Raw genomic sequence first — 26,536 nt, forward strand, 5'->3', positions numbered from 1 at the left:
TTCAGAGTGGACGATGCAATGTCAAGAGGAGAATGGAGGTTGTTTTGTGACTCGTCATGTGCAGCCAGGGGACAGGGAGGCTGTCAGGGACGGATAGGACTGTGGCTGCGGCCTCTTCAGAGTTGGTTCTGCATCCTCTGTGGCAAAGCACTTCTGCTTTGGCTTCATTACCATGGGGTTGCTTCACAGGGTGGCACCTGCAACAATAAACCCTTGCTGCTGCAGAAACTTTTCCTAATCTTTGCATTTTTCTGCCACTCTGTAGCTTCTAGCTTTCCCATGCAGTGTATCCATGACGGTGAGCAGAGAGCAGGGAAGCAGTGTAAGGCGGAGCGTTGGACAGCTAGGCAGGTTTGTTCACAAACCACAGACGTCCCCTGCAGCTGGCCTTAGAGCCCAGTTTCCAAAGGGCCTCAGCACAAGGGCAGGTGATTGCATTGCAGACGATGCGGGTGGCTTGGCAGCAGCGGAACACTGGAACATTCGGTTTAAATTGCTGACTACAGCAAAGCCTGGATTGGATGCCGGGAAGCCTCGCCTTCCCCTCGGGGTGGGCCAACCAGCAGGCTGCCGCAGAGAGGCTCGCGGCTATCCAGCTGGCTAATGATGCCATTTCCAAACAACTGTGCTCATTTTCTCCAGGGCCATTTTGTTTCACTAACTGACATTGCAGGGTTAAAATCCGCTGGTTCCCCACCTTGACTGTGTGGTGTTATTAAGTCCACACAGATTTACCAGGTGCCCCTTTCAGTACCACTTTATGAGGTATGGGATAGAGCAGTAAACAAAACGAAGTCCCTGTTTTCATGGATGTAGACATTAAACAAATGCAGTTTATTAGATGGCCATAAATTCTATGCAGGAAAATAAAGCAGGCAAGGCCACTGGGATTTTATTTTAGACAGTGTGGGCTGCTCTTTGGAGGTGTGATTGGAGCAGAGACCAGAAGTCAGTGAAGGATCAAACCACGTAATTGGAGGGGGCTGGGAGGCGGAGAGAACATTCCAGACAGGAGCTGTGTCTCAGAATCAGCTGGGCAATCTTCTAAGCACAGCAGTTTGGCCCTGACTCAGTCTGGGATGGGACCCAGGGATCTGCGTTTCTGTAAAAGCTCGCCAGAAGATTCTGGGAAGCCAGGTTAGGAAGCTTCTTTTAAAACCCATTCACATTATGAGTCATTCCAGGATCCATGTGAGGAAGAAAGTTTTGATGGTAAATACATGATAGTAAATCTTTCTAGGTAGAAAGAATTACAGGCAGAGGGAAATTAAAGGAAGTAACAAAGGAAAAGAAATAATACTGAACCTCCACTAGAAGTCCACGCTGGTGTAAAATGCAGCTCCCAGGGTTGTGACAGGACAATGTGGCCCTTACCCTGTTCTTTTTCTGTACCACCTCCTGCTTAATGGCCTTCGCTCTGAGTGTACCATTCTCAGGCTGGTGGCAGTTCCCAGGCGGGTCACCCAGCGTCCTCGCTGTGCTTCCCTGATGTTGGCGGCCCTGCAGGGAGAGTGGCCTCCGTGGTTGTTAGCCCTGTAGGTCACGGCCCCGAGGAGGAGACGTACCAGAGGTCCGCAGCACCCGGCTCCTAGCCCGCTGCTTGCCTAGGGCCTTCCTTGTCCTCCCTCCTGGCTTCCTGTCGTGTCCCAGACATCTGTGTAAATGTTTTTCTTCCACGCGGACAACATTCATGGGTGGCAGGAACCTGAGACAGGTTCCCACTCATAGGAAAGCACCCATTTTCCCACCCATCTGAAAGCTGTCCATAAAGGCCTTGTGAGAGGACGCCATCTGTTGATGGAAATATTACCTGCAAATTTAGTTCATTAAGTTGAATGGGGACTAAAAAAATACATTTATTTTCTTAAATAGACTTTGTTTTTTACAGCAGTTTAAGGGTCACAGCAAAATTGAAAGTGAGGTACACAAACTTCCTATAGACCCTCTCTGACCTTACACATGCTCTGCCTTCCCCGTTACTGGTTTCCCCACCAGAGGGGCACATTTATTCCAAGCGATGGATCTTCCGTGACACTCACTGTCACCCAGAACCCATAGTTTACATTACAGTGTCAGAGTGGTTTCACTGCCCTAAAGGTCCATTTTGACGTGGTTTTTCGGTGCTCGTGAGGACAAGGTGGGGTGGGCACCCAACCCTCCAGGAACATAAGTTACTAGTTTGGCATCGTGGGCAAGAGAAGCAGTGAGCCCATGGCCCTCTGCTCTAGTCTCCAGAGCCCACCCTTGGTCGCTGGACAATCTGAGGGGACGGGAGTCATTGAAAGCGCATGAGTAATGCCCGTGAATCACAGAAGTCTATAAATGTTGACTTTTTGAACTTTACATTCTCTTGCATTCGGAGGGGAAGAAAGTCACTTAGACTTACTCTCTGTCACTGTTGCATCAAATCCCATTCAGTGATGTCCAAAATGATTCTTGTAAGAGGAGGACCAGGCCCAGTTATCTGGGTTGTTTGTTATGGTATTTAGACACGTTAAACTTTTTCAGCAATTGGAAGCCAGTACGAAGAGGACTATATGTAAACAGCAGATTACTCTAGCTCTATTATACTTGTTTAAAAGTTGTAGACCTCTTTCATGGATGTGAAAATTTCATAATACCAGCTTCTTTATTAGCTAGGAGCCGACAGCTTTTTTCTTATAAAACCTATTTCCAGTGTTGTCAAGAAAAAGAAAAATTGGATTTTGTTTCACTTCTGTTCAACCTTAATAGGACTGAAGATAAATGCTTGCCTAGAGGATAGGTGATTGGAGAAAAATTAACTTACACTGCATAATCCACAAAAGGCATATCACAAATCCCAGATAACTGACTGGGTTGGCTGGGTTCCTCCCCTAGGACTCCGCCGGCAGTGTCTCTGGAGCGGAGTCTGCAGTAACTGTGTGGCCTGTTTCCGCAGTTCAGTCCAGAAATGTTTGCGGGTGGGAGAGCTCTCACGTCACCTTATTTAACCTCTTCTTTTTACAAATGAGAAAACAGGGGCAGAGGGGGGAAATGTCTTGCCCTAGAAACAGCAAACTGGGGAGCAATGTGACAGGCTTGGGTATTTATATCTGAACACCTGAGGCCCAGTTTTGTGATACTCCCAATTATTTCTAGTTTTTTCAAAGACTGTTATGAAATTCTCAAAGTAATATTTTATGACTACTGCTTCTCCCAGCAGGAGAGAGTTTGTAAATTGACATCACATAGTAATAAAAACAAGGGTAGTGTGGATTCCAACAAATGTACATATGGCGCTACAGTTTCCTAGGGCAGAGATAGAGAACAGAGAAAAAACTGTTGATTTGCCTCCTGTTACATATAGGCTGGCTTTAGAAACAAAACTCTCAGTTACTGACCCTTTAGCTTAGCTTTTTTTTTAATTCAACAACTTGTCCAGTCCAGTTCATTGAATTCTCAGTTCTATGTTGCAGAGGAGACAGAAATGATGTGCAAGATGAGAAAATTCTAGATGAAGAGGGGAAAGCTGTGGAGAAAATGTTAGGTTAGAGGGTGAAAAGGATGGTTAATTGGTGGTTATTGGGACTACTTGGGTATTTCCTGAAGGAGGGAAACATGAAACTGAATGGAACAAAAACTGAAGGGATAGAGAGATTTCGTTGGGGAGTTGGGAAAAAGGTGAAGCCAAAGAGGGAGAGTAAGACAAGTTTACGGGGCTGCTGATTTAGGCGGGATGGTGACTCCAGGAAATGAGAGTAACTGGATGACAACAGGTTTGAAGCAAGAGAGATTAGGGCACCTCTTACCATCCGGGATTGGACAGGAGTAGAGAGCAACTTTCACTATATTCTGGACAGACGCATGGCCATCCAGCCCACTCAGACATGATGTGTGGCCCGGCGCCGACCTGCCCAGGGTCATCTGAGTGCACACATCTAGAGTGAGAGTTTAGAAACTCTTGGAGCAATTTGATAGAGTAATTTTATGTCTGTTGAATCTAATGATATAATAATTGGGGACTGTATATGTCTCTTTTGTTTTTCTAATAGTTCTTTTTATTTAGGTGAAATTGACCTATTAGTTTAAGGTGTACATCATAATGATTCAATATTTGCATCTGTTTTTTAAAAAAGATCATGTTAAGAACATCCATCACCATACACAGTCATAAATTTGTTTCTGGTGTTAAGAACTTTTAAGATCTCTCTTAGCAACTTTCAAGTGTGGACAGTACAATATTGTTAACTGTAGCCACCGTGCTGTACATTATATCCTCATTATGTTTTTATTTTACAAAATATTCACCTGGGATGGATTAGAAATACAAAAACATGCCCGGGATAATTTGAGAAGCATCGATTAATCTGTTGCTACTCAGAGTGGTCGGGAGACCGGCGGCATCTCGTTGCCTGAGAGCCTGTTACAAATGCAGACTCGGGTCCCACCCCACACCTTCTGCATCAGAACCTGGGTTTGACAAGATCCCCACATGCTCCTATGAGCACTGGCCGTTGAGAAGCCCTGTACTCCAGTCTCTTCAGCGCTGGACAGGTGAGATTATCAGAGGTCTTCCTCAGACTGATTCCAGTTCTGCTTCACTGGGTCTTTACCTGAGCTCATGCAGGAAAAAAGTCTCATGTGACAGTACCGGAAATATTTAAAGACCTCTGTCAATTCAAAACCTTATTTTACAGATAACTATTGAACATCTATTCTTTGTAAACTGCCGGGTCTACTTTGGGTTTAGGTTGTATGGTTACAATGGTAAAGAGGACTCTGGCCTCCAGGCACTTTGAGTTTAGTAAAGCAGTTAGAAATGGGCTGTGCACATAAGTACCACAGTAAAAAACAGGACTTGGTCAGCCTGCAATTAAAGTGCTGGGGAAATTTGTAGCAGGAGCAAGTATTTATGCCCTGCATAGAGGTGATGGTGGAGGAGAGCCTGTGGCATGATGGAGTGACACAGGAAAACCTCCTGTGGGCCTGGCATTTAAACTAGTCTTTAGAAGATGGATAGGAACTGAGTGTGCACAGATGGTATGAGAAAGAAATCTCGAAAGCAGAATAGGAAGACAGGTGTAAGGATCTGAATTTAAACCACAATTAAAGGTTTGTAATTTAAACTTCAGATGTTTAGAGACTTTGGTAGTGCAGTTACTCATTTCCCATGGGCTTCAAGAAGGATCTGATTTTATAGCAGTCTGGAAGGGTCAGTGCTCATCATATTTAAGAGTTTTTTTTGTCCTCTTAGCTGTGGTCTATACTCTGCCACCTGCGGAGAGAAAAGTGTACTCTTTAAACAGGATCCTTTTTCACTGTGAAAACATGACAGTATAGTCAACTTTACAACAAAACTAAAAAAGAAAACAAAAACCAGTCCTGTGTTATGATTGAAAAATGAAAAGGGGCAACTATGAAAGGTCTTCCTGTGAGCCCTTTCTCCATCAACCCGGTCCCCTCTGCCCGCCACCCCTGACACACATGCAGGCTTAGCCAGCTCTCGTCTGAACATGGATTACTTTAAAATAAGAACCCTAATTCTAGGTTGAGGAGCCTTGATCAGAACATGTTTTGGAGCTACCAGCTTGAAATAGGTTAGTGACCCTCAGCCTGGGTTTAGTCAGGAGAAAGAAACCACACAGCAACTTGGACAAAGAAACTTCAAAGAATTGTTAATTATGACAGGAGACTGGGGCAATGAGGGATTGGTTAAGAAGTAAAGAAAACTAAAAAAAATACAGGAAAAGCTGATGTAAGGAGTAACCACCACCCCTAGGGCTCAGCCATGACACAGCCACACTGGTGGAACTTGCCAGAAGTCTGTCCTTTGAGGTTCCTGGGAAAGCTGTTCATGAGGAGGTGTCAGAGCAGGAACAGTTAACTACAAAGCTGAGGGAGGTCCAGGGAAGACTGCAGGATGCCTCTGGCAGCTGTGCACTGCAGGAGCTTGCTGCTGGAAGAGCAGGCTGTCTTGCAGAAGCCACCAAGCTCCAGTACCGGACTGGGAGCAAAACGCTTTCCTCCTGCAGTGGCTTTCCAGTGCTCTCTACTGAAAGGCTTAACATCATGGCAGTTGACAAAGGAAAATTATTTTAAAACCTCAGATCCGTTTTCACAGAGCATGCAAAAACAGTGAATTTGGAGCTGAGAGGCAATACATTGATAACCAGCACAGTGACTAAGAAATGCAAAGAGTCATGACGTCCTAAGTGCAACATTACTGGAAGACCTGTCTGCTGCCAGAAGGAGCATATGATGCATTTCATGGGCCAAACTTTAATGATTTAAGTATTATTCTTACCACTCAAACTATTTTTCTCTCTTCATTGAGAATTGACTGAAATTTTTTTCTTTACTTTTAATAAGAGTGTCAGGCATATTGATAAACCCAGGTGCATAAAGCAGAAATGGACTGCCTTTTGAATAAAACTATTAGTTCAATAGAAACAATAGAGGCAGGAATAGCAGCTGTGAGATATAGGGAGGAAACAGAGGTATCTAAATATCTTCTTTATGTTCAGATACCTTATCTATTCATCAATTCATCCTCTTTAACATCTACTATAGGCCTTGTACTGACACCAGAATGGACTGGCTTCCTTCTCCTGGCATAGCTGTTATCCAAGACCGTCCTTCTCCATTCCTGCATTCATTTCACTTCTTTCCTGTATTCAGTTATGTCTCTTAGTTACCAGAATCTTCCTCTTTCTTGATGTTCTTTGTTGGAGCACATTTTCCAACAGCATTCTGAGAAAGGTTGCATGGGGGATAAATTGTTTTGAGACCATGTATACCTGAAAATATCTATTCTAGCCTGACATTTTATTGGTAGTTTGGCTGGTTATAAAAATCTAGATTAGAAGTCATTTTCCTTCAGAATTTTGAAATCACTTCCCCATTGCTGTTTAACTTCCATTTAGAAGTATTAAGCTATTCTGATTCCTATACCTTTCTGTGGCTTCTCTGCCATTCTGTTTTTCTTTCTGAAAGTTCATAAGAATTTTTTCTGTTTTCTTTATTCAGAAGTGTTACACTGTTGATATAAGCCTTGGAACAGGGCTATTTTCATGCATTGTTATGAGCACTTCTTGATAGTACTTTCTTTTTTTGCAGGGGCATTCCTATTTTTCAGATGTTAAACCTTCTGGACTGATCTTCCAATTTTCTTAAGTTGTCTTTCCTATTTTCTACTTTTTTCTTTCTCTTCTCTTTCCTGGGATACTTCTTCAACTTTTAATTTTGACTTTACATTTAAAAAGTGTTTTCAGTCACTGGAAAAACATTTTTTTGTTCTGTGTCCTTTTTTTACACATCCTTCTTGTTTCATGAACACAATATCCTCTTTTCTCTCTGGGAATATATGTTAATGAAAGATTTTCTTTTTTTCCTTGAACTTTTCATCTTGAAAAATATTTAGTTTCTCTAAATTGCCTTTTTTCTTTTGGTTTGGGTTTCCATCATTCTTTCTAGGACATCTGTTGAGTCCTGTTTGCTCAATTTTAAGAGTGGGGCTCTAAAATAGTGTTTCTTAAACTATGTGTCAAAAAAATATATCACAATGTGTGACAATGAGGATGTCAGCCCTCAGAGTGGCTGAGCAGCACCTGGGGAGGCTAGGGCCCCCTGTCCACCCCAGCCTGTACACGACCTTGTCTGTTTTCCCTCGAATAGCATTACGTTTTCTACATGTGGTAGGACATGAAGTTTCAGAAGTGCTGCTCCAAAATATATTGGAAGTTTGGAACTTGAAGGCTAGGCTTATTGACTGTAGGTTTAACTGTTGTGTGATCGAGCTGGATCATTTTCTTGGGGCAGATCTATGTCCACATCTTTAGGTCTTTCTTTTTGAGCTGATCAGGTACTCCAGAAGAGTCATCTGGTTTCTTGCCTGGAGGCCATAGGTCTGGCTTTTAGCATTTTAGAATTGAGAAAAAGACCAGTGGTCTCAGCATTCAGTATATAAACATTCCTTAACACTCTCGGTTTTTGTATGGTCCAGTACACCTACCCGCCGATGTGCTAACCCCCTGTCCAGACACCCAGCCTCAGTTTTATACTGTTCAGGATGTCAATCACTTACCTTTCTCTAGAGCCTTACGAAGCTATGCCAGTGAGGTGTGTATGTAGGTGGAGGAAAGACCTGAAAACTCAGTTGCTCCTTATGACTTTGTCAATCCATTCTTCTACCAGCTCAGCTCTCACCCTTCCCACAGCGTCCTCACACCACCAGTTCTGAGCTTTTGTGGGGCTTCTTAAATGCAATTTAGGTAGGTCTTAGCTTTCCTCACTGCTAAATCAGAGATTTCTTTTAAACTTTGGGTAAGGTACCAGTTCTCAAACAAGACACAAAAAAATATTGACTGTGAAAAATTATTCTTTAGATTGTTCATCACCTTTAAAAAAAAGTGCCAAATCTGCAAAGGACTAATATCAAGAATATAATTAAGAGCTCATACACCTCAATATCATGAGGACAGTTAACTCTAAAAAATGAACGAAAGATTTAAACTGAACATGTGTTTCATAGAGGAGGACACACGTGGCCACATATGAAGAGATGTTTAGCACCTGGATAATGAGGGAAATGCAGATTACAACCACAAGGAGAGACCATATTTCGCTCACTCAGTTGGCAGAACTCAGGAAGTGTAATAGATTCAAGTGTTGTAGAGTTTGTGGTTCCATAGATTGTCTTACATGGGCCAAATGAGGTTGTAAACTGCCCCGACTACTTTGGAGAATAATTATCATCTCATGCTTTGGAGAATAATTCAACATATCCTCCCTCCTGGGGTACACCCGAGAGAAATCCTTTTATATTGTACAAAAGAAGACAGACAAGAATAGTCATAGTGATACTGTTTACAATATCAAAAACCTAGAAACAGCCCAGAGGCCTGTTAAGAGGAAAGTGGAGTATTCTGCAGCAGAAAGAACAGAAGAACCAGGTGATACACAGCAATATGAACAACTCTTAGCAATAGAACTCAAATGAAGAAGACTGTAGAAAGCATGAAGGCTGTAGACAGCATGAAGCACTTTTATAAAATTCAAAACTAAAATTAAATGAATATCTGTTATACATAAATAAATGTATATCTTTTATATATTCTATAATTTGTGGATACAGTAAAAAAAAGGAACAAGGGAAAATTGAAATAGGATTTAGGGTAATAGTTACTTCAGAGGGGGGAAGCAGGGGAATGAATTGGTGGGGAGGACTGTCAGGTCAGAAGCAGGTTATTGCCAAAGTCCTAGCTTTGGGTTTGGGTGGTAGTTTGTGGGGTCCTGGTTACACTGTTGAAAATAACTAGATAATTAAATACATTTTTTTTTAAAGCCTAAAGGTGGGGGTTCTCGGCGTGAAGGGGAGAGCCTCACCCCCTGGATCTTAGTTCTTGGGTTGTCGTGTGTGGCTTTCAAGAAGTTCTGTTCTTGAACAATACTGTAACAAGTATTTTGTAGTTAAAAGTTATAAAACAAAATTGTATTGATCTAACGTTAACAGACTAAATTTTCTAAAGTGGGTTCATATGCTGATAAATATCATATACTTTGTAGAATATTTAGTGTATGAATATTTATAGCTATTTCTGTTCTTTCATAGAAATTTTACATTTTTTTCCCTTTCTTAGGACAAAGTTAAACTATAATCCTCCAAAAGATGATGGATCCACCTATAAGATTGAACTTGAAGGGATATCGGTGATGGTCATGAGAGAGATCCTGGACTACATCTTCAGCGGGCAGGTACGATGAGACCCGGAGGAAAGGAGACTGGAGAGGGTCCCCTTTCATCCGTCCTGCAGCCGAGTAGCGCCGTCATCGCCTTCCTGGGTCACTGTGTGCCTGACAGTATCTCCTCCTGGTGATGGCACCCAAGTGTGTTCTCCCGGAGCTCTGCTCTTAGTGAAAAGCAGAGCGCATAGAATCTTTGCCAGTCACGTTTTCTGGTTTTATTTCCCGTTCTGAACTACACCTTCCAGCCTGAGAATGCGGGCGTGGGATGCTCCCCTCGCGGCTGTCTTTTTGTGGTGGATCTTAATTCCCATCTTGCTCTGTACACACACTATTGGGGAACTTGTTCTGCCTCTGTATCATGGAAACAGAGACTTCCTTAGGCAGTGGGGGTTATTTTGTAAAAATAGAGTTCTGGATTCATACAAAGGACAGATACCTGCTCTGTGTTCATGGTGCCTCAGTAGGACAGCATCCTGTGCACCCTCTTCCTCCTTTCTGATTTCCCTCTACTGTCTATACCCATATATTTCTGAGATTTAATAAAAAGAAGGAGAGGAAAGTAGTAAGTGATTTAAAGTATAAATCACCTATTATGTGTCTTAAAGTGTTGCATGAGGAGTCTTGAGAGAGATATCTTAGGTGTGAACCAGGGCTAGTTGTTTTTTAAAGGAAGAAGTTAGCATATCTGACATCTGGCCGTGTGGGAATGCATTTCATCTTTACCCTTTTTAAGGGCTGTTTCACTCTCCTTTATTCCTCCCTACTCTTATTTTCTTTCCCTTTTTGTGAGAGCTGTCTCTCCTGCATGCTCTCTAAGTGTTGTGAGTGTACTCCTCACTTTCTTGCAATATATTCATTCTGTCCAGAGTCAAACTTGGTGTTTGTCATCCTTTTTGAAGTTTTTGGTTTAATTTCATGATGTTCTCCCCTCCTTTTTTCCTGAAACACTAGGTGGTGGTTGTGTGGGTGTAAGATTATGTGTGTGTGTGTATGATTGATAAAATAAATGTATTTAAAGTAATTTAGGGACAGTCTTTAAAATCCAGGAGCTCCTCTGTAGCATCATAAACCAGGCTTAGGACGAACCCCTTCTCAAACTCCTAAAATCAGTTCAGTAGCAGTTAGAACAGGCGACGAGTCAGTAAGAGCATGTTCGTGTTCAGGCTTGGTTTTAAAACTTGAAACTCTATTTCCAGATTGACTTTGGTATTGTTGCTCCCAATTTAAATCAAATATGGTTTAAAACCATAGTTACAATATAAGTGATGTATAACAAATTTCTGATGTGGCAGTTTAGTTTTATCGAAACAGATTTCAGGGTTTTTTCACATGCCTGTATTTGAATAGTCTGCAGCTGTCCACTCTCCTGTAGCTGAATTTAACATGTCATATAAATGGGAAATTTCTCCTTACTTGTGGCTTATTCCACACACTTCTTACCACAGCTTTGTTGCTCAGTTTCTAGGGCGATTGGCAATTATACATTGTTTTTATGTCTGTGATACAAATGTGTACAATGTGGTAAAATGTTTCTTGCTGTATCACTCTGAACTCTCTCCTTCACACATTCAGTCAGAGAGTCTGGACCACATCTTTTTGTTGCACATGATGTGGGTAGATGAAGAAGCATCAGGCAGAAAATTAAAGAAAAGTAAAGTTCTCAATGATTAATAGCTTTGAGATCAAATTGTATCTGTTGCACCAACTAGGATGTTTGGTACTCAACACGAGATTCCTCAGGCAGTGTGGACCTCCCTCCCTTCAAATGTTTGGCATACCATTTGGCTGAAGAGTAAATTTACTATATTTGAAGGCAAGATTTCCAAGAGTTCTGGTGCTAGTGTGTAAAGATACCACTGTCAGTGTGCCATGGGGTGGAAAACTTTCCATTTCTTCAGCATTTCATTCATTTAAGGTGTTCCTCTAAATTCGGTATAGAAGTGAGCACTGTGGACAGATCACCTTGGAAGGGTTGCGATAGTTAATGTTGGTGAAGCTGGGTCAGCACTGGAAAAAGCTAACCAGCCACGCAGTTAACTTAAGCTTAACTTGTGCTTATGCTCTTCGATGGTTCCTCAATGTCCTCTGACTCTTCTTGAGAAACCAGTGCTAGGCTGATCCATATAAAGCTGCCAATATTTGATCATCTTTGACCTACAACAGTGGAGCTTCCATGTGGTTCAGCCTAACACATTAGCGGTTGGGGTTTGAAATACCCATATTCACATCTAAAATATTTATGATAACTCTTACAGATCCGGCTAAACGAAGATACAATCCAAGATGTCGTACAGGCAGCAGACCTGCTCCTGCTGACAGATCTTAAAACTCTGTGCTGTGAGTTTTTAGAGGGCTGTATTGCCGCGGAGAACTGCATCGGTATCCGAGACTTCGCACTCCATTACTGCCTGCACCACGTCCATTACCTTGCCACGGAGTACCTGGAGACTCACTTCCGAGATGTCAGCAGCACAGAAGAATTCCTAGAACTGAGTCCTCAGAAGCTTAAAGAAGTGGTATCTCTTGAGAAGTTAAACGTTGGCAATGAAAGATATGTATTTGAAGCAGTAATTCGATGGATAGCACATGATACAGAAATGAGAAAGGTACCTAGAGTTTATAACACAGTCTAACTTTGCCATTTTACTTTCTTATTGCATTAATTCATTTGCTGATTCATTTTTAATCCAAATTGTAGCTGTTTGAGTGGGAAGTTCTCCATTCTGTGGTACCGTGGTACCTGGTACACTGCTACACATCTGGTACACTGCTACACATCTGGTACACTGACAGGTGTTCTCCTTCAACTTACAAAGTTGCTAAATAAGATAACTGTAAAACCTTTCATAGGACCATCAAAGCAGTTGGTTTTTCAGACCAGTCTGCAAAACCGATGTAACTCAATAGCAATGAAAAAATTAATAGTTGTAAGGAACATAATGTCCTTTGTTTTTAATGGGAAAATGCATTTCAAGCTTATGTGAGGGATTTTAGAAATGCAGCATCCCCACTCTACCTGTCAGCATTCATCCCTCCTTGCAGCCCAGAGCCACTGTGCTAACCCCTGCAGGGAGTCTGATGCAAGTGGCAGGGTGAGAGGGGGTACAGGGAGCTCTGGCCAAGGGGTGAGGGGCATGGGCCCCAGAAGCTTCTGCGGTGTGGGCTTTCCCTGGAGGGACTGACTGCACTCGGGGAGAAAGCAGGCAGGTGCCCCAGAGTTCTCAGGCAGTGCAGTTCCAGACGGTAAGGGCCGGGAGTGATGGCCTGGAAAGAGAGCGTCTTAGAGAATATCAGGCTTTAGATCCAGATTGTTAATATACTGGGGGAGGGAGCAAAGTCACAGGACTTTTAAGTCCAATATTTATAAATTAGAGACTAGCTTCAATGACTATATTCCCACTAAGAAATCTGTTAGGTCTTAGAGTAGTTTTCAGAAACATAAAATTCCATTTTAATTGTTCTTGGTAACTATTGACTCCAGTTTTAATGATTATCTTATAATTTCTGAAATTCAGTGGGCCTCTGAGTATGTCGTTTGGAAAACTGCTCGTAGTCTCAGCACAGCTAGCACAGCTGATGATCTCTTTTCCACATTCATGGGGTAAATTAGGAAATCAGATGGAAGAGTTTCTCGTTTTCCGCCACTCCCTGAGACCCTGAGACCCGTCTCCTCCCTCACTTTCTTCTTAAAGCAGTGGGGTTGCTGGGGAAACCGGGGGCAGTTCTTCATCCCTTAGTCTGAACTTTACACTGTAGCATCGGTCAGCTTTTACTACTGGGGAATAGAAGAGTACACCTTGCAATGGCTGTTTCAAAGCCAAGGAAAGCTGGCCCTTAAAGAGTTTAGCACTATGTATGTAAGTAAGATGGTGTAGTCACTTCAAATTGAATGATTGAGCATGAAAAGCATATAATTTGTTATACATGTTAGATATATTTTTAAAATATATTATTTAAATATTATTTAAATAATTACTGAAGAAATGGTTAGTTCTCAGGGTTTTTTTGAACTTTGGCATTTCTGTGTTTTTCTTGTAATTTTTCTTGTAATATTAGTGTTGACCCATTCTCATTGTTTACCGTATTGTATCAAGCTTTTACTATGTACAATGTTTCTGTAAGTGTGGTTTAACTCACAGCACACCAAGTATGTGAAATGAAGCAATTACAGCAGAGTTCTGCATTTTCCTATTGCTAACGGAGCCCCTTAGGGTGTAGAGAAAGCTGCTTGAAACTTTGCAGGGGTACAAATCTGAGCTGGTGATTTTTCAGATCAAACTTTTCCTTATCAGTGCTCTGTTCATCATGGGGAATAGAAAGGAAAGGGGCCGGTAAAGCATATTTGAGCAGCCCTGGCACTTATAACTTATCTATTGATAATCTGTCAACAGTCTATTTTCCATGAGTTGGAAACATATTCTACAAACTGTGTTGTGGTCTCCATTTCTTCTCCCCACACTTTGTCCCCTCTTCTGCAGGTCCACATGAAGGATGTTATGTCAGCACTGTGGGTCTCAGGGTTAGACTCCAGCTACTTGCGGGAACAGATGCTGAACGAACCGTTAGTACGAGAAATCGTGAAGGAATGCAGCAACATTCCACTCAGCCAGCCGCAGCAGGGAGAGGCGATGCTGGCCAGCTTCAAGCCCCGGGGCTACTCTGAGTGCATCGTGACTGTAGGCGGAGAAGAAAGAGTGTAAGTGTGGATGTGAGTTGTTCGAAAAGTGGTATAAGGGAGATGATTCCTTGTAAGCAAGGATCCATAGTATTTTTCAGTATCTAAGCATAACAGCAATTGATATTTTAAATGTTTAAAAATTCATTAGAGCAGTAAAACTAGTCATTGTTACTATAAGCAGAACGGTATAAGACACATTAACAGCTAATCAAATTATTTATTTCCTTAGTTCACGGAAACCAACAGCAGCGATGCGATGTATGTGCCCCCTGTATGACCCTAACCGGCAGCTTTGGATTGAACTGGCCCCTTTAAGCATGCCAAGAATTAACCATGGAGTTCTCTCAGCAGGTACCATTCTGTGGTAACTTTTACTTAAACACAGCCTCAATTAATGTGTAATTCCAGGGTTGTACAGAATGACTCAGGACCTTTTAAAGACATAATTTTATTCTCTCCATGTCATATTCTCGGGGTAGCTCTGGCTTTCCAGGTTGTGATAAGGAAGAGTGTCTTCTGTCCATCTTTATTCTTCCCAAATCTTTAACGCATAGCTATTTTAAGACTTCAGTAGAGGAGCATTTTACTTGATTACTGAACTGAGAGAAGAGCAGAATTCAGTGATGCTTACCACCAGTCAGCTGTGTGACCAATACCTGGAACAGAGTTCCTCTGAGCCACAATATGCCCTTCTTTGAAATTCACACAGTTTGGAATTATAATATGGAACTATATTCAAAAGCATTATGTAAAAGCAGGCATTCCATATGAGACTCTAGAAAATATTACTTACATTAACAATGGCTTAATGTTATTTTACTGTAGAAAGTATGTTTACTTCACCTATGCAGGTTTGAAAACAGCTTCCCATTATTCAAAGTTCTCACTCAAGGAGATGATGGAAAAGGGGGTACCTGCTGCCTTCCTCATCACCTTGAATCTGCCATTTTGGGTTCATCCCACAGCTGTTATCTATTCCAGTTGTTGTCAGCAGTCCTCCTGGAACCCTTCTTATTTTTTTGGTCTCTGCTTGCCCACTAACATTACCTTAAAAATTTTAAGCTATACATACCACGCCATACCATACAGAAATAGCTAAAGCTGTCCTGTGGTACAGGAATGGCGTCATTCGTGGGTTCCAAGGTGATTGAAGTCATTGTCAGTAATAAACAGCTGGATGGAGTGGTGTAGTCAACAAAATGTGGGTCTGATTTCCCTGCTCAAGCTTCTCAGAATTAGCTTCCTCAAATATGCTCCCATTATATGTACACATATTCATAATTTTCATGCATATGCACCTACCACAAAGGTTCCTTCATCACTAATTTTCAAGGATTTCCTAGAGGGGTTGGCATTTCAAAAACTTAAATAAACAATGAGGAGAGGAATTGTGTCCAGTTGTAGTGACTGAAGTGAAATGACTGAGTAGTTCCTGTCTGTCCAGCCTGCCCTGCATTTCTTCTTTTCTTGCCTTTTTAAAAAATTGGTTCACTTTTTTGTCATTCAGTATTTTTCCCTCTCTACCAGTTCAGAATAAGTTATATTCTTTGTCTACATTCTTTTGAAGGTTACCTTAGACACCATATCATATATTCTTTAGTTATCAAAGCCTAAAGCTGAGCAGTGTATTTATACTCTATTGTTCATGTTTACAGTGTTACAGTACTAAAATACATGATTTATAAATTATTTTTAAATATATACATGTTTTATTAATCTATGTTTTATGTGTGTATCTATACATAGATGGCATTCATTTAGATTTACCCACATATTTACTACTTCCTTTGCTTTTCCTTCCTTCTTAATCCTCAGACTTTCCACGTAAGATCATTTTCCTTCTCTCTGAAGTTTATCCTTTTGAAGTCCTTTAATGTGGGTCTCCTGGCAGCAAACTCTTAGATTTGTTTGTCTGAAAATGTCATTATTTCACCCTCATTCTTTTTTTTTTTTTTTTTTTGTAGATAATTATTTTTTTATTGAAGGGTAGTTGACACATGGTATTACATTACATTAGTTTCAGGTGTACAACATAGTGATTCAACATTTATATACATGACAATTCTAGGTACCAGCTATCACCATACCAAGCTGTTACGATATCTTGACTATATTCATTACATCCCGGTTACTTATTATTTTACCATTGGAAGTGTATACTTTTTTTTTTTTTTTTTTTTGTGAGGGCATCTCTCATATTTATTGATCAAATGGTTGTTAACAACAATAAAATTCTGTATAGGGGAGTCAATGCTCAATGCACAATCATTAATCCACCCCAAGCCTAATTTTCGTCAGTCTGCAATCTTCTGAGGCATAACAAACAAGTTCGTACATGGAGAACAAATTCTTACATAATGAATAAGTTACATAGTGAACAGTACAAGGGCAGTCATCACAGAAACTTTCGGTTTTGCTCATGCATTATGAACTATCTAAACAGTCAGTTCAAATATGAATACTCATTTGGTTTTTATACTTGATTTATATGTGGATACCACATTTCTCTCTTTATTATTATTATTTTTAATAAAATGCTGAAGTGGTAGGTAGATGCAAGATAAAGGTAGAAAACATAGTTTAGTGTTGTAAGAGAGCAAATGTAGATGATCAGGTGTGTGCCTGTAGACTATGTGTTAATCCAAGCTAGACCAGGGCAATAAAACATCCACATATGCAGAAGATTTCTCTCAGAACAGGGGGGGTGAGGTTCTAAGCCTCACCTCTGTTGATCCCCAATTTCTCACCTGATGGCCCCCCTGCGACTGTGCCTGTCTTAGGTTGTTCCTCCCTTGAGGAATCTTACCCGTCTCTGGCTAACCAGTCATCTTCCGGGGCCATACAGGGAAATGTGAAGTTGGTAAGTGAGAGGGAAGCCTTATTGTTTGAAAAGGTTAGCTTTTTACTTCTTTGCATATTTATGCCCTGTGGCTTCTATGCCCAGCATTTGTCTTGAGGGATCTTTACCACTTGGAGGAGTTATGATACTCGGTAAATTTGATATGAGGCACGAATTCTATTTAAGGGTTGTAATTAGGAAGGAAGAAGAAAAGCTATAGAAGTAGCAGGCGGCAGAAAACGGGAAGATTGATTATTTCTTTGACATATCTTCTTGTAGAGTAACTTCAGCATGTATAGGTTTTAAGCTACTACTTAAATTGCACACACACATTAACATAATAGGAGTATAGTTACATAACCAAAGCATATCTGTAATTACCAGCCATCTCCAGTGAAACCAAGAAAACCAGTTAGGCACCTTAGGCATTTGTGAAAACTTATCTATGATATGGTGGATATTGTCCAACTGAACTTGAACAGTCTGAGAGAAATCAGACAAATTAAAACAACCCATTCCTGGGGAATGTTCACATCCCTTATGTTCTTTTAACAGTAAATAGTCTGTGGTTATAAGATTTTGGAGTGCTACAATTTGCACTTCTCCTAATTCTTGATTGAGTTCCAACAGTATAGATCCAGTCAAATTTGTTGTTTTACAATATGCACAGGCCAGCTTAGATATCTCCTTCCTCATTCCCATGGCAAGTCCAGGAACTGGTGGGATGAGTGCATCTACAGCTGTAGCAGTGCGTGGATCTTTGTTGGGGTTTTTTGATGATCATCTTCTGGCATGAGCCTTCCAGAAAGTGCTGATGTTGGAAGTTCTTTTTCATATCGTATCTTAGTTCATTTTCGGGGTAGCCCAATTAGGCTTTGATCTTCTGTATAAACGCAAACAGACCCTTTGCCTACACTTTTATATGCCCTTTATACTCTTGTGTAGAACTCATTGGAGGTTACCACTCAGGAACTGCCCTTTTTTTTTTTTTTTTGGTATCACTAATCTACACTTACATGATGAATATTATGTTTACTAGGCTCTCCCCTATACCAGGTCCCCCCTATAAACCCCTTTACAGTCACTGTCCATCAGCATAGCAAAATGTTGTAGAATCCCTACTTGCCTTCTCTGCGTTGTACAGCCCTCCCTTTTCTCCTACCCCCCCATGCATGCTAATCTTAATACCCCCCTACTTCTCCCCCCGCTTATCCCTCCCTACCCACCCATCCTCCCCAGTCCCTTTTCCTCTGGTACCTGTTAGTCCATTCTTGAGTTCTGTGATTCTGCTGCTGTTTTGTTCCTTCAGTTTTTCCTTTGTTCTTATATTCCACAGATAAGTGAAATCATTTGGTATTTCTCTTTCTCCGCTTGGCTTGTTTCACTGAGCATAATACCCTCCAGCTCCATCCATGTTGCTGCAAATGGTTGGATTTGCCCTTTTCTTATGGCTGAGTAGTATTCCATTGTGTATATGTACCACATCTTCTTTATCCATTCATCTATTGATGGACATTTAGGTTGCTTCCAATTCTTGGCTATTGTAAATAGTGCTGCGATAAACATAGGGGTGCACTGATCTTTCTCATACTTGATTGCTGCATTCTTAGGGTAAATTCCTAGGAGTGCAATTCCTGGGTCAAATGGTAGGTCTGTTTTGAGCATTTTGATGTACCTCCATACTGCTTTCCACAATGGTTGAACTAACTTACATTCCCACCAGCAGTGTAGGAGGGTTCCCCTTTCTCCACAGCCTCGCCAACATTTGTTGTTGTTTGTCTTTTGGATGGCAGCCATCCTTAGTGGTGTGAGGTGATACCTCATTGTAGTTTTAATTTGCATTTCTCTGATAATTAGCGATGTGGAGCATCTTTTCATGTGTCTGTTGGCCATCTGTATTTCTTTTTTGGAGAACTCTCTGTTCAGTTCCTCTGCCCATTTTTTCACCCTCATTCTTAAGGGATATTTTTGCTAGGTATAGAATTTTAGGTTGGTATCTGTTATTTTCCCATTGAGGATGACTTTTCAATGACTTCTGGCTTTCCTTGTTGATAAGTCATTAGTCTGAAGATCTTTTTTTTCTCTGAGCTGTATTGGTTTTTCTTTTTGTCTTTGTTTTTCTGCCATTTCATTACAATGTGCTTAGGTGTTCTTCTTATTTGAAATTTTGCCATATTTGGGGATTGTTGGGCCTTTTGGCTTGGCCTTTCATCAGATCTGGAAAATTCCTATTCATCCTGTCTTCAAAGATTGCCTCTGCTCCAGTTTCCTCTCTCCCTCCTCTTTTGGAAATCAGATTAAATATGGCTGGACCCTTTTGCTCTATTCTCTGACTTCTACCTTCTTCTTCTTTTGTTCTATTTTCCATCTTTTTGCCTTTCCTTGTTGCCATTATGATCTCTTCTAATTTATCTTCCATTTAATGAAATTCTCTTTAACTATGATGGATCTGCCATTAAATCCATTCACTTAATGTTTGTATCTGTTTTTTTCCTTTCTTTCTTCCTAGAAATTCTCTTTAAATCTTTTTCACATCAGCTGTGTCACTTCTACTGACCCATTTCCCAGAGTTATCTTAAAATTTGTCTTTTATTTTTTAAACATAGTAAACATTATTGTATCATCTTTCTGAGTAGTCCAATTTTTGAAATTTAAATTTGAAATCTTTGAAAAAAACTATTTCGTGTGGTCTGCTTCTGCTGGTTCTTCTTCTAGTTCCTTTGTATGCCTCAGTGTCTTTGGCTGGGTGATCATTTTATTAAAAATCACTTGTAAAAGTAATTTGCTACTTTAAAATCTTAGAATGCTAGACTAAAGCTCAGATAAAGGTACTTGCTTCCACAAAAGGTTTCGATTTGTTTTTTCCAGTTGCCTGAAAATACTGCCAATTTGGAATTACTGTAAAGCAAATTCAAAGTTTGAGATTTCCTAAACAAGCCAAGAGATTTAAGTCTGGGCTCTAATTCTGGTTGGTCTTTGTTCTGGGAGTTAGAACTTTGGAGAAGCTCTTCTGTCAGAAACCACACTTTGTATGGGCCTGGGGTTTAGATTTCTGTCTTTTTCATCCCCTCAAAGCCATTAAAAGAAAAATTCAATATTTCCCAGATTGGTGAATGCTCTCAGAGAAAAATGGCTTCCATTCATGGTAACCTCTCCAGGCCCTGCTTTTCCCCTCAGCTTTATTGTATTGTCTTGTTGGCATCTTCTAAAAAGATTATTTTATCTTAAAAATGTTTTACCCAGCAGTTTAGCTGTTTTGCACAAACATTGGCATGAATAACCTAATCCACCATTACTTCAAAAGAGGAAGTTCAACAATTACTCTTAGATCCTGTTTTGAATATAAAGTGCATCCAGGTGTCCAGATCTGAGTGTCCCTGGGGTCTTGAATGAACAGATGTAGGCTGTGGTCCAGAAGTTCTGGGAGAACCACAGAGGCCGGGGATGAAATAGATGAGCTGAGGTGACCGAGAGTTGCATGGTGGCTGAGTGGGTGGCATCCCTCTTTCTTTTATGCTGTAGGGTAGAGGGAAGCCACGCAGAGCTCGCGAGTAAAGTGAAATGGTCAGAATGACTCACAAACCTGGCTCTGTCACTGAGGGTGAGTGTGATAAATATCCCAAGGCCATTGTTGTCAGAGAAGGTTTCTCCACACACTGCCTCTGCAAGTGTGGTGTTTATATTCAACAGGAGATGCGTGTTGAAGACAGAAGTTTCAACTTTCTTGTGTGTCTTCTTTGATTTATTTATTTATTTATTTATCTGTTACTTTTATTAAGGTATTATTGATATATACTCTCTTATGAAGGTTTCACATGAAAAAACAATGTGGTTACTACATTCACCCACGTTATCATGTCCCCCCCCATATCCCACTGCAGTCACTGCCCATCAGTGTAGTAAGATGCCACAGACTCACTATTTGCCTTCTCTGTGCCACACTGTCTTCCCCATGATCCCCCCCACACCATGTGTACCAAACATAATACCCCTCAATCCCCTTCTCCCTCCCCACCCGCCCTCCACACCCCTCCCCTTTGGTAACCGCTAGTTCCTTCTTGGAGTCTGTGAGTCTGCTGCTGTTTTGTTCCTTCAGTTTTGCTTTGTTGTTATACTCCACAAATGAGGGAAATCATTTGGCACTTGTCTTTCTCCACCTGGCTTCTTTCACTGAGCATTATATCCTCCATCTCCATCCATGTTGTTGCAAATGGTAGGATTTGTTTCTTTCTTATGGCTGAATAGCATTCCATTGTGTATATGTACATGTCTTCTTTGATTTTTGCAGAAGGATTTTTGTTTGTGTTTGGGGGCCAAGATGAAAATAAGCAGACCCTGAGCTCAGGAGAAAAGTATGATCCAGATACAAATACATGGACTGCGTTGCCACCGATGAATGAGGTAAAATACTGCTTTTTTAATTTGTTTGATATGTTTCTTTTTTCCCTTTAACACTTAATTCGTTTGTTTTGCGTTTGCACATAAGAAAAGAAGTGCCCTTGCCAAGCCCCGCCTGATAGGCCAGTCGCCCTCCAGCTCTCCTCTCCGCGCCTACCTTTGCTCCATCTAACCTCACGGTTTCTCAGACCTAGACGTGCCCTTTCTTCAGGACCTCTGCCAGATACCCAGTGGCTTTCTCCTTGCCGCCTTCCATGTTTGTCCACAGAGCACCTTCTCTGTGAGGCCTCCCTCTCCTTGCCCCGGCTCTCCCGTCTCCTCCCCTGCTTTTTTTCTCTTCACCCCATGTAGTGCCATCTCACAGACAAGGTATTTTTTAATTGTTTGCTCAGACTCTCTGGTGGCAAGGGATTCTGTGTGTTTGTGCAGCACTGTGTCTTCAGTGCGGGGATAGTGCTGGGCCCCCAGAGGGGATACTGAGGAAACATTTGTTGGCAAATGGATGTGAAATACATCAGGCCTCTGTCATTCCAGGCGGCCCTAGCACAAACCGCTTCTCCTGCTGCGGTGGTTCTTGCCGGAGAAGCACCAACAGCCCATTGCCAAACACAGATAGAGGTACTGAAGCAGAAGGTAGTAGTTCTTATTCCTGCTGTGAGCTATTGTGAGTGAAAAGTAATGATTCCACCAGTGACTTTACTGTGTGGGTGATTCCCTCGTTCTGAGAAATTTCTGGACCTGTGGCTCACCGTAGAGGAGGGAGCTGCTAGGGATATCAGAAATGTTTGTGAGAGGCGGTTTTGAGTGTGGCGGTTCCGTGCTGGCACTCTGGAATATAGTTGATATCTGTAATATTTATTAAATGTGTGAATGTCAGCTTTCAATACAATAGTTGGTCTTTAGGATACAGAGATCTTTGATGTCTTTTCAGGCACGACATAACTTCGGGATTGTGGAAATAGATGGAATGCTGTACATTTTGGGGGGAGAGGATGGCGAAAAAGAGCTAATTTCCATGGAGTGTTATGATATTTATTCCAAAACCTGGACAAAGCAACCTGATTTGACCATGGTTAGAAAGGTGAGACCTGTTATCTTGTGATTGCAGATTGGATTTAAAGTTAATGTTTCTTCATTTCCTACGTACGCCTTTTAATACAATGGATAGTGTTAGAAGAATTTGTGTCCCAGAATCCTGTCTCTGCTGGTAGCTCCTTCGTTATCGTAGCCACACGCCAAGGCTGGGGGTGGAGTGTGTGAGGTAGTTTGCTCTGGTGGTGGGCTCCAGGCGGCGCTGCTGTGGCCAAGGCCTCTGCTTGCTGAAAGCTTGTGGGTGTGCTCACCCAGGAAGCAACCAGGTCTGCCAGACCTGTTCTCCTAATCATCATGTGGGACCAGAGAGACTTTAATTCTGCAGGAAAAGACCTACCATTGCTTACCAAGTAGTGCGGAAACACAGGGCTCAGGTTGGCTGTTCAGAGCATACGCAGTCCGTCCTGATTCCTACTCCCTGGTGTGGGCAGGGAGTTCATCGCCTGGCCAAGCTCTGTCCAGCCCCTCCAGGTGCTGGGAGGTACGCTGTGTTCTTTTACTGTCTGTGCCCTTTCAACCGAATCATTTTGGACAGGCATTGAGTGACATCTTGCTCCATGGAATCTACATCTTGGCATCTTCAAATAGTGGTGGAAGAAGAGAGAGACTAGAAAGCTCCTTTAAAAGTTAGGGTTATTTTCTCACCTCACTTAGTGAGATAGTATTAGATGGAGTTAATCCTTCTCTGAGGATTAATAATAGGAGTAATATCTTGCTCTTCTCGTTTTGAAATCCTGCATCATGATATTGGAAAGACCATAGTTTTGCTACTAGAAATCAAATCGTTTTCCAGATATTTTATGATACTCTTTAGACAAGTTAATATTTACTTATCTAACTCTAATAATAAATGTTGCCTCCCCCACTGTTGCCTTCTCCTTTCAGATTGGCTGCTATGCATCTATGAGAAAGAAAATCTATGCCATGGGTGGAGGATCGTATGGAAAACTGTTTGAGTCTGTGGAGTGTTACGACCCAAGGACCCAGCAGTGGACTGCTATATGTCCACTGAAAGAGAGAAGGTGAAAGGACGTGGCCATGGGCTTTGTAGATTCCCCTTCACTTGGTGTTTGCTTCTTTCTTCCACGTGAACCTTTTATTTGACTTAGTATTTGGTTTCTATAAAATTAAACAAATAACCCATTTCTCAAAAAAAGGAAGACCTGTGTATTCATGAGGCACTGACTGTTGCAGAGTTAGCGCAAGCATACGAGGAGTCAGGGACTTGGGTCGTAGGTTGTAAGTTAACACCTAATACGCTCTGTGTGGCCTTCCAGATTCGGAGCGGTAGCCTGTGGTGTTGCCATGGAGCTGTATGTATTTGGGGGCGTCAGGAGTCGTGAGGACATCCAGGGGGGAGAGATGGTCACTTGCAAGTCTGAATTCTACCATGATGAGTTTAAAAGGTGAGTATGAATGGCCTCACAGCTTCTGCAGCTTTTCCTTTATGCTTTCAAGCTCAGGTTTTAGCTTTGTTTTGTTTTCAAGGTACTTCACTCAACTATCGCATCTGTTTGGTAGGTATGTGTAACGCACACTCGATGTTTATTCGGTGACTTCAGAAGTTACTTAAAGGAAAACCATAAAAATGTGTTTCCAAAGCACAGATCAGACCTTGACACTTAGTTGCTTAGCAACTGTTCATTGGCTACTCTGGCTTTTAGGAGAAGTTTAAACTCCTTATCCTAGTGCATATGGTCTTTTGTGATTTGGCCGTTGTTCTTTCAGCTATTATTAACTGGGTCACACTGAGTGACATCTTCCCTCCAGACGTGGTATGATTATCTCAGCTCTGTTTTTGTACTGTTCTTTTTGCCTAAAATTTCCCTTCCCACTTTCATCCAGTTTTTAATTTGGCCTCTTCCAGAACTCTGCTTGATTATCATACCTCGACAAAGCCTTCTCATGTCTCCCAGTGTGATTCCCGTTCCCCAGTCTGTGACCCCGTCACACCGTGTGCATGCTTCTCGGGGTGTCACTGTTAACCCTAAGCACCGTCGGGGTGAGGTCCAGTTTGACCAACTTTGGATCCTAGTTTCAGCATCTTACCTGTTCCGTATTAGACACTTGATAAAATGTTGATTCAGTGGATGAAATGTAGTGTCAGAGGTTTTTTAAGCATCTGCCAGGCTGCCAGATAGGTCTTATAGAGCACACTGCCTCCTGTCAGCCTCCTCCCCTGCCCTCCTGGTAACCACTGAACAGTGTCTTTATTACTGTATTATGTTCAGATCCTTCAGGGAAACTGGCGCGCTGAAATTAATCTTGTTATAGTATTTCAGTCATGTTACCAGAAGGGGGTGCTGTAATATTATATGTTTAATTTCATATGATTTTAGATTAGGGCAAACAATGAGCAGCTACCCAGATTTTAGAAAAACATGAAAGTGTTACCTAACTTTTCATGTATTTTAAATTTAGGATATTTGCATAGCTTCTTTTTTTCTTCAATTGCAGAGGTAGACTATCTTAAGAATATTTATTAGACATATGAGCAATTTAGAGAATGTTTCCTGTGGTATGGGTGGGGGACCAAATTTCAAAGACTTTTCTACATTTCTCTTCCTTAATATATTACTAGGAGGGCTGCCTGTCCAAAGTATGAAGGCGCATATTAATTTCCTGCCCCAGTGAATCTCGAGACAGTCTGCCCGACTTCATTAGCAAGTTAACCGTGGTCAGTGTGTGTTTGGTTTCTGATAAAATATTGATATAAGTCATTTCATAAGGACTGAATTACTGTTTAGACAGTGGAGTTTAAGAGCTGTTAACTCCCCTGCTGGAGTTATCAAGGCCACCTGTGGTCTCACCATCTCCTGTCCCTATTTTGATTTTATAGGACTTAAATCTGGCTGTCAGATTTCTCAGTCTGCCCTTGCTATGCTATAAATTGTTAGAACCTTTATATTTCTATTAGGTTTTTTCATATTTATGCTTAATAGGCTTTAAATATAAGTGTATTACTTGCTTTCAGTTCACAATTGTTAAACATAAGGGTATTGCTCCTTCTTCGCTATTTATTTGCTATCCAAATAAAATTCATGTATCATTAGTTTCCTTATTTCTAAGCTCTCCAAATGTTAGTTTATCTGTAGAATGAAGAAAGCTTAATTTCTGCTGTCAATATAATAAATAAGTCTCTTATTTGGTTAAAGAACAAGATATGCGTATCTAACACTAAGTGCCATGTACTAAATCACTTAACTCATTCAGTCTTCAAAACAACCATCTGAGATAAAGATGCTCTTTTGATTCCTATTTTATGTATGAGAAGACCAAAACAGAGAGGTTAAGTAATGTGTCCAAAGACACACAGGTGGCAAGTGGCAGAGCTGGAATTTGACCTTGGGCACTCTCGGCCCCAAAGTCTACCTTTGTAGCTACCCCACTATATTGCCTTACAAATATAGGCTTCCTCATAAATATATTTAGGAAGAAAATAATATACAAGAGTCATTTATTTCTTAAAAGAGCATATGTTTCCAAGTATGTTATAGTCACATACTGTGGAAACTGTTGCCAGATGAGCAATCTGTGTTATATTGGAGACCATTTATTGTTTTTAAGTAATCTCTTGTCTTTCCTGTCTTTGTTCCCTATTTTTAGGTTAAAACTTTCCTGGAAAAATGCCATTTCTTATTATTTTCTGGGTTTCTGACTAAAAACAAAACAGAAGGAAAGCAAAGAAATTGCCCTAAGTTATAGCAAGTCACAGTAACACCTTACTCTATCCAGAGCGACAGTCTGTAGTTCTGCTCCTCGTGGCTCTACTTGAGCGGCACTGCCATCCTCCCAGTTACCCAGACTCAGAAAGGTCGTCTTTG

The 26,536-nt window shown here is 41.2% G+C and overlaps 1 protein-coding gene across 2 annotated transcripts in view; it reads left to right on the plus strand.

The window, feature by feature from the left end:
• Positions 1 to 26,536, plus strand: part of GAN (gigaxonin) — a 70,053-nt gene that overhangs the window by 15,805 nt on the left and 27,712 nt on the right. For both annotated transcript variants that reach the window (XM_036909351.2, XM_036909349.2), the window contains exons 2-9: positions 9,600 to 9,714; positions 11,961 to 12,311; positions 14,184 to 14,401; positions 14,613 to 14,734; positions 21,511 to 21,623; positions 22,552 to 22,701; positions 23,598 to 23,734; positions 23,990 to 24,118. In XM_036909351.2, coding sequence (XP_036765246.2) covers positions 9,600 to 9,714; positions 11,961 to 12,311; positions 14,184 to 14,401; positions 14,613 to 14,734; positions 21,511 to 21,623; positions 22,552 to 22,701; positions 23,598 to 23,734; positions 23,990 to 24,118 — 1,335 coding nt within the window. The remainder of the gene's footprint in view (positions 1 to 9,599; positions 9,715 to 11,960; positions 12,312 to 14,183; positions 14,402 to 14,612; positions 14,735 to 21,510; positions 21,624 to 22,551; positions 22,702 to 23,597; positions 23,735 to 23,989; positions 24,119 to 26,536) is intronic.

This window comes from Manis pentadactyla, chromosome 15 (assembly GCF_030020395.1).
Source record: "Manis pentadactyla isolate mManPen7 chromosome 15, mManPen7.hap1, whole genome shotgun sequence".
Lineage (NCBI taxonomy): Eukaryota > Metazoa > Chordata > Mammalia > Pholidota > Manidae > Manis > Manis pentadactyla.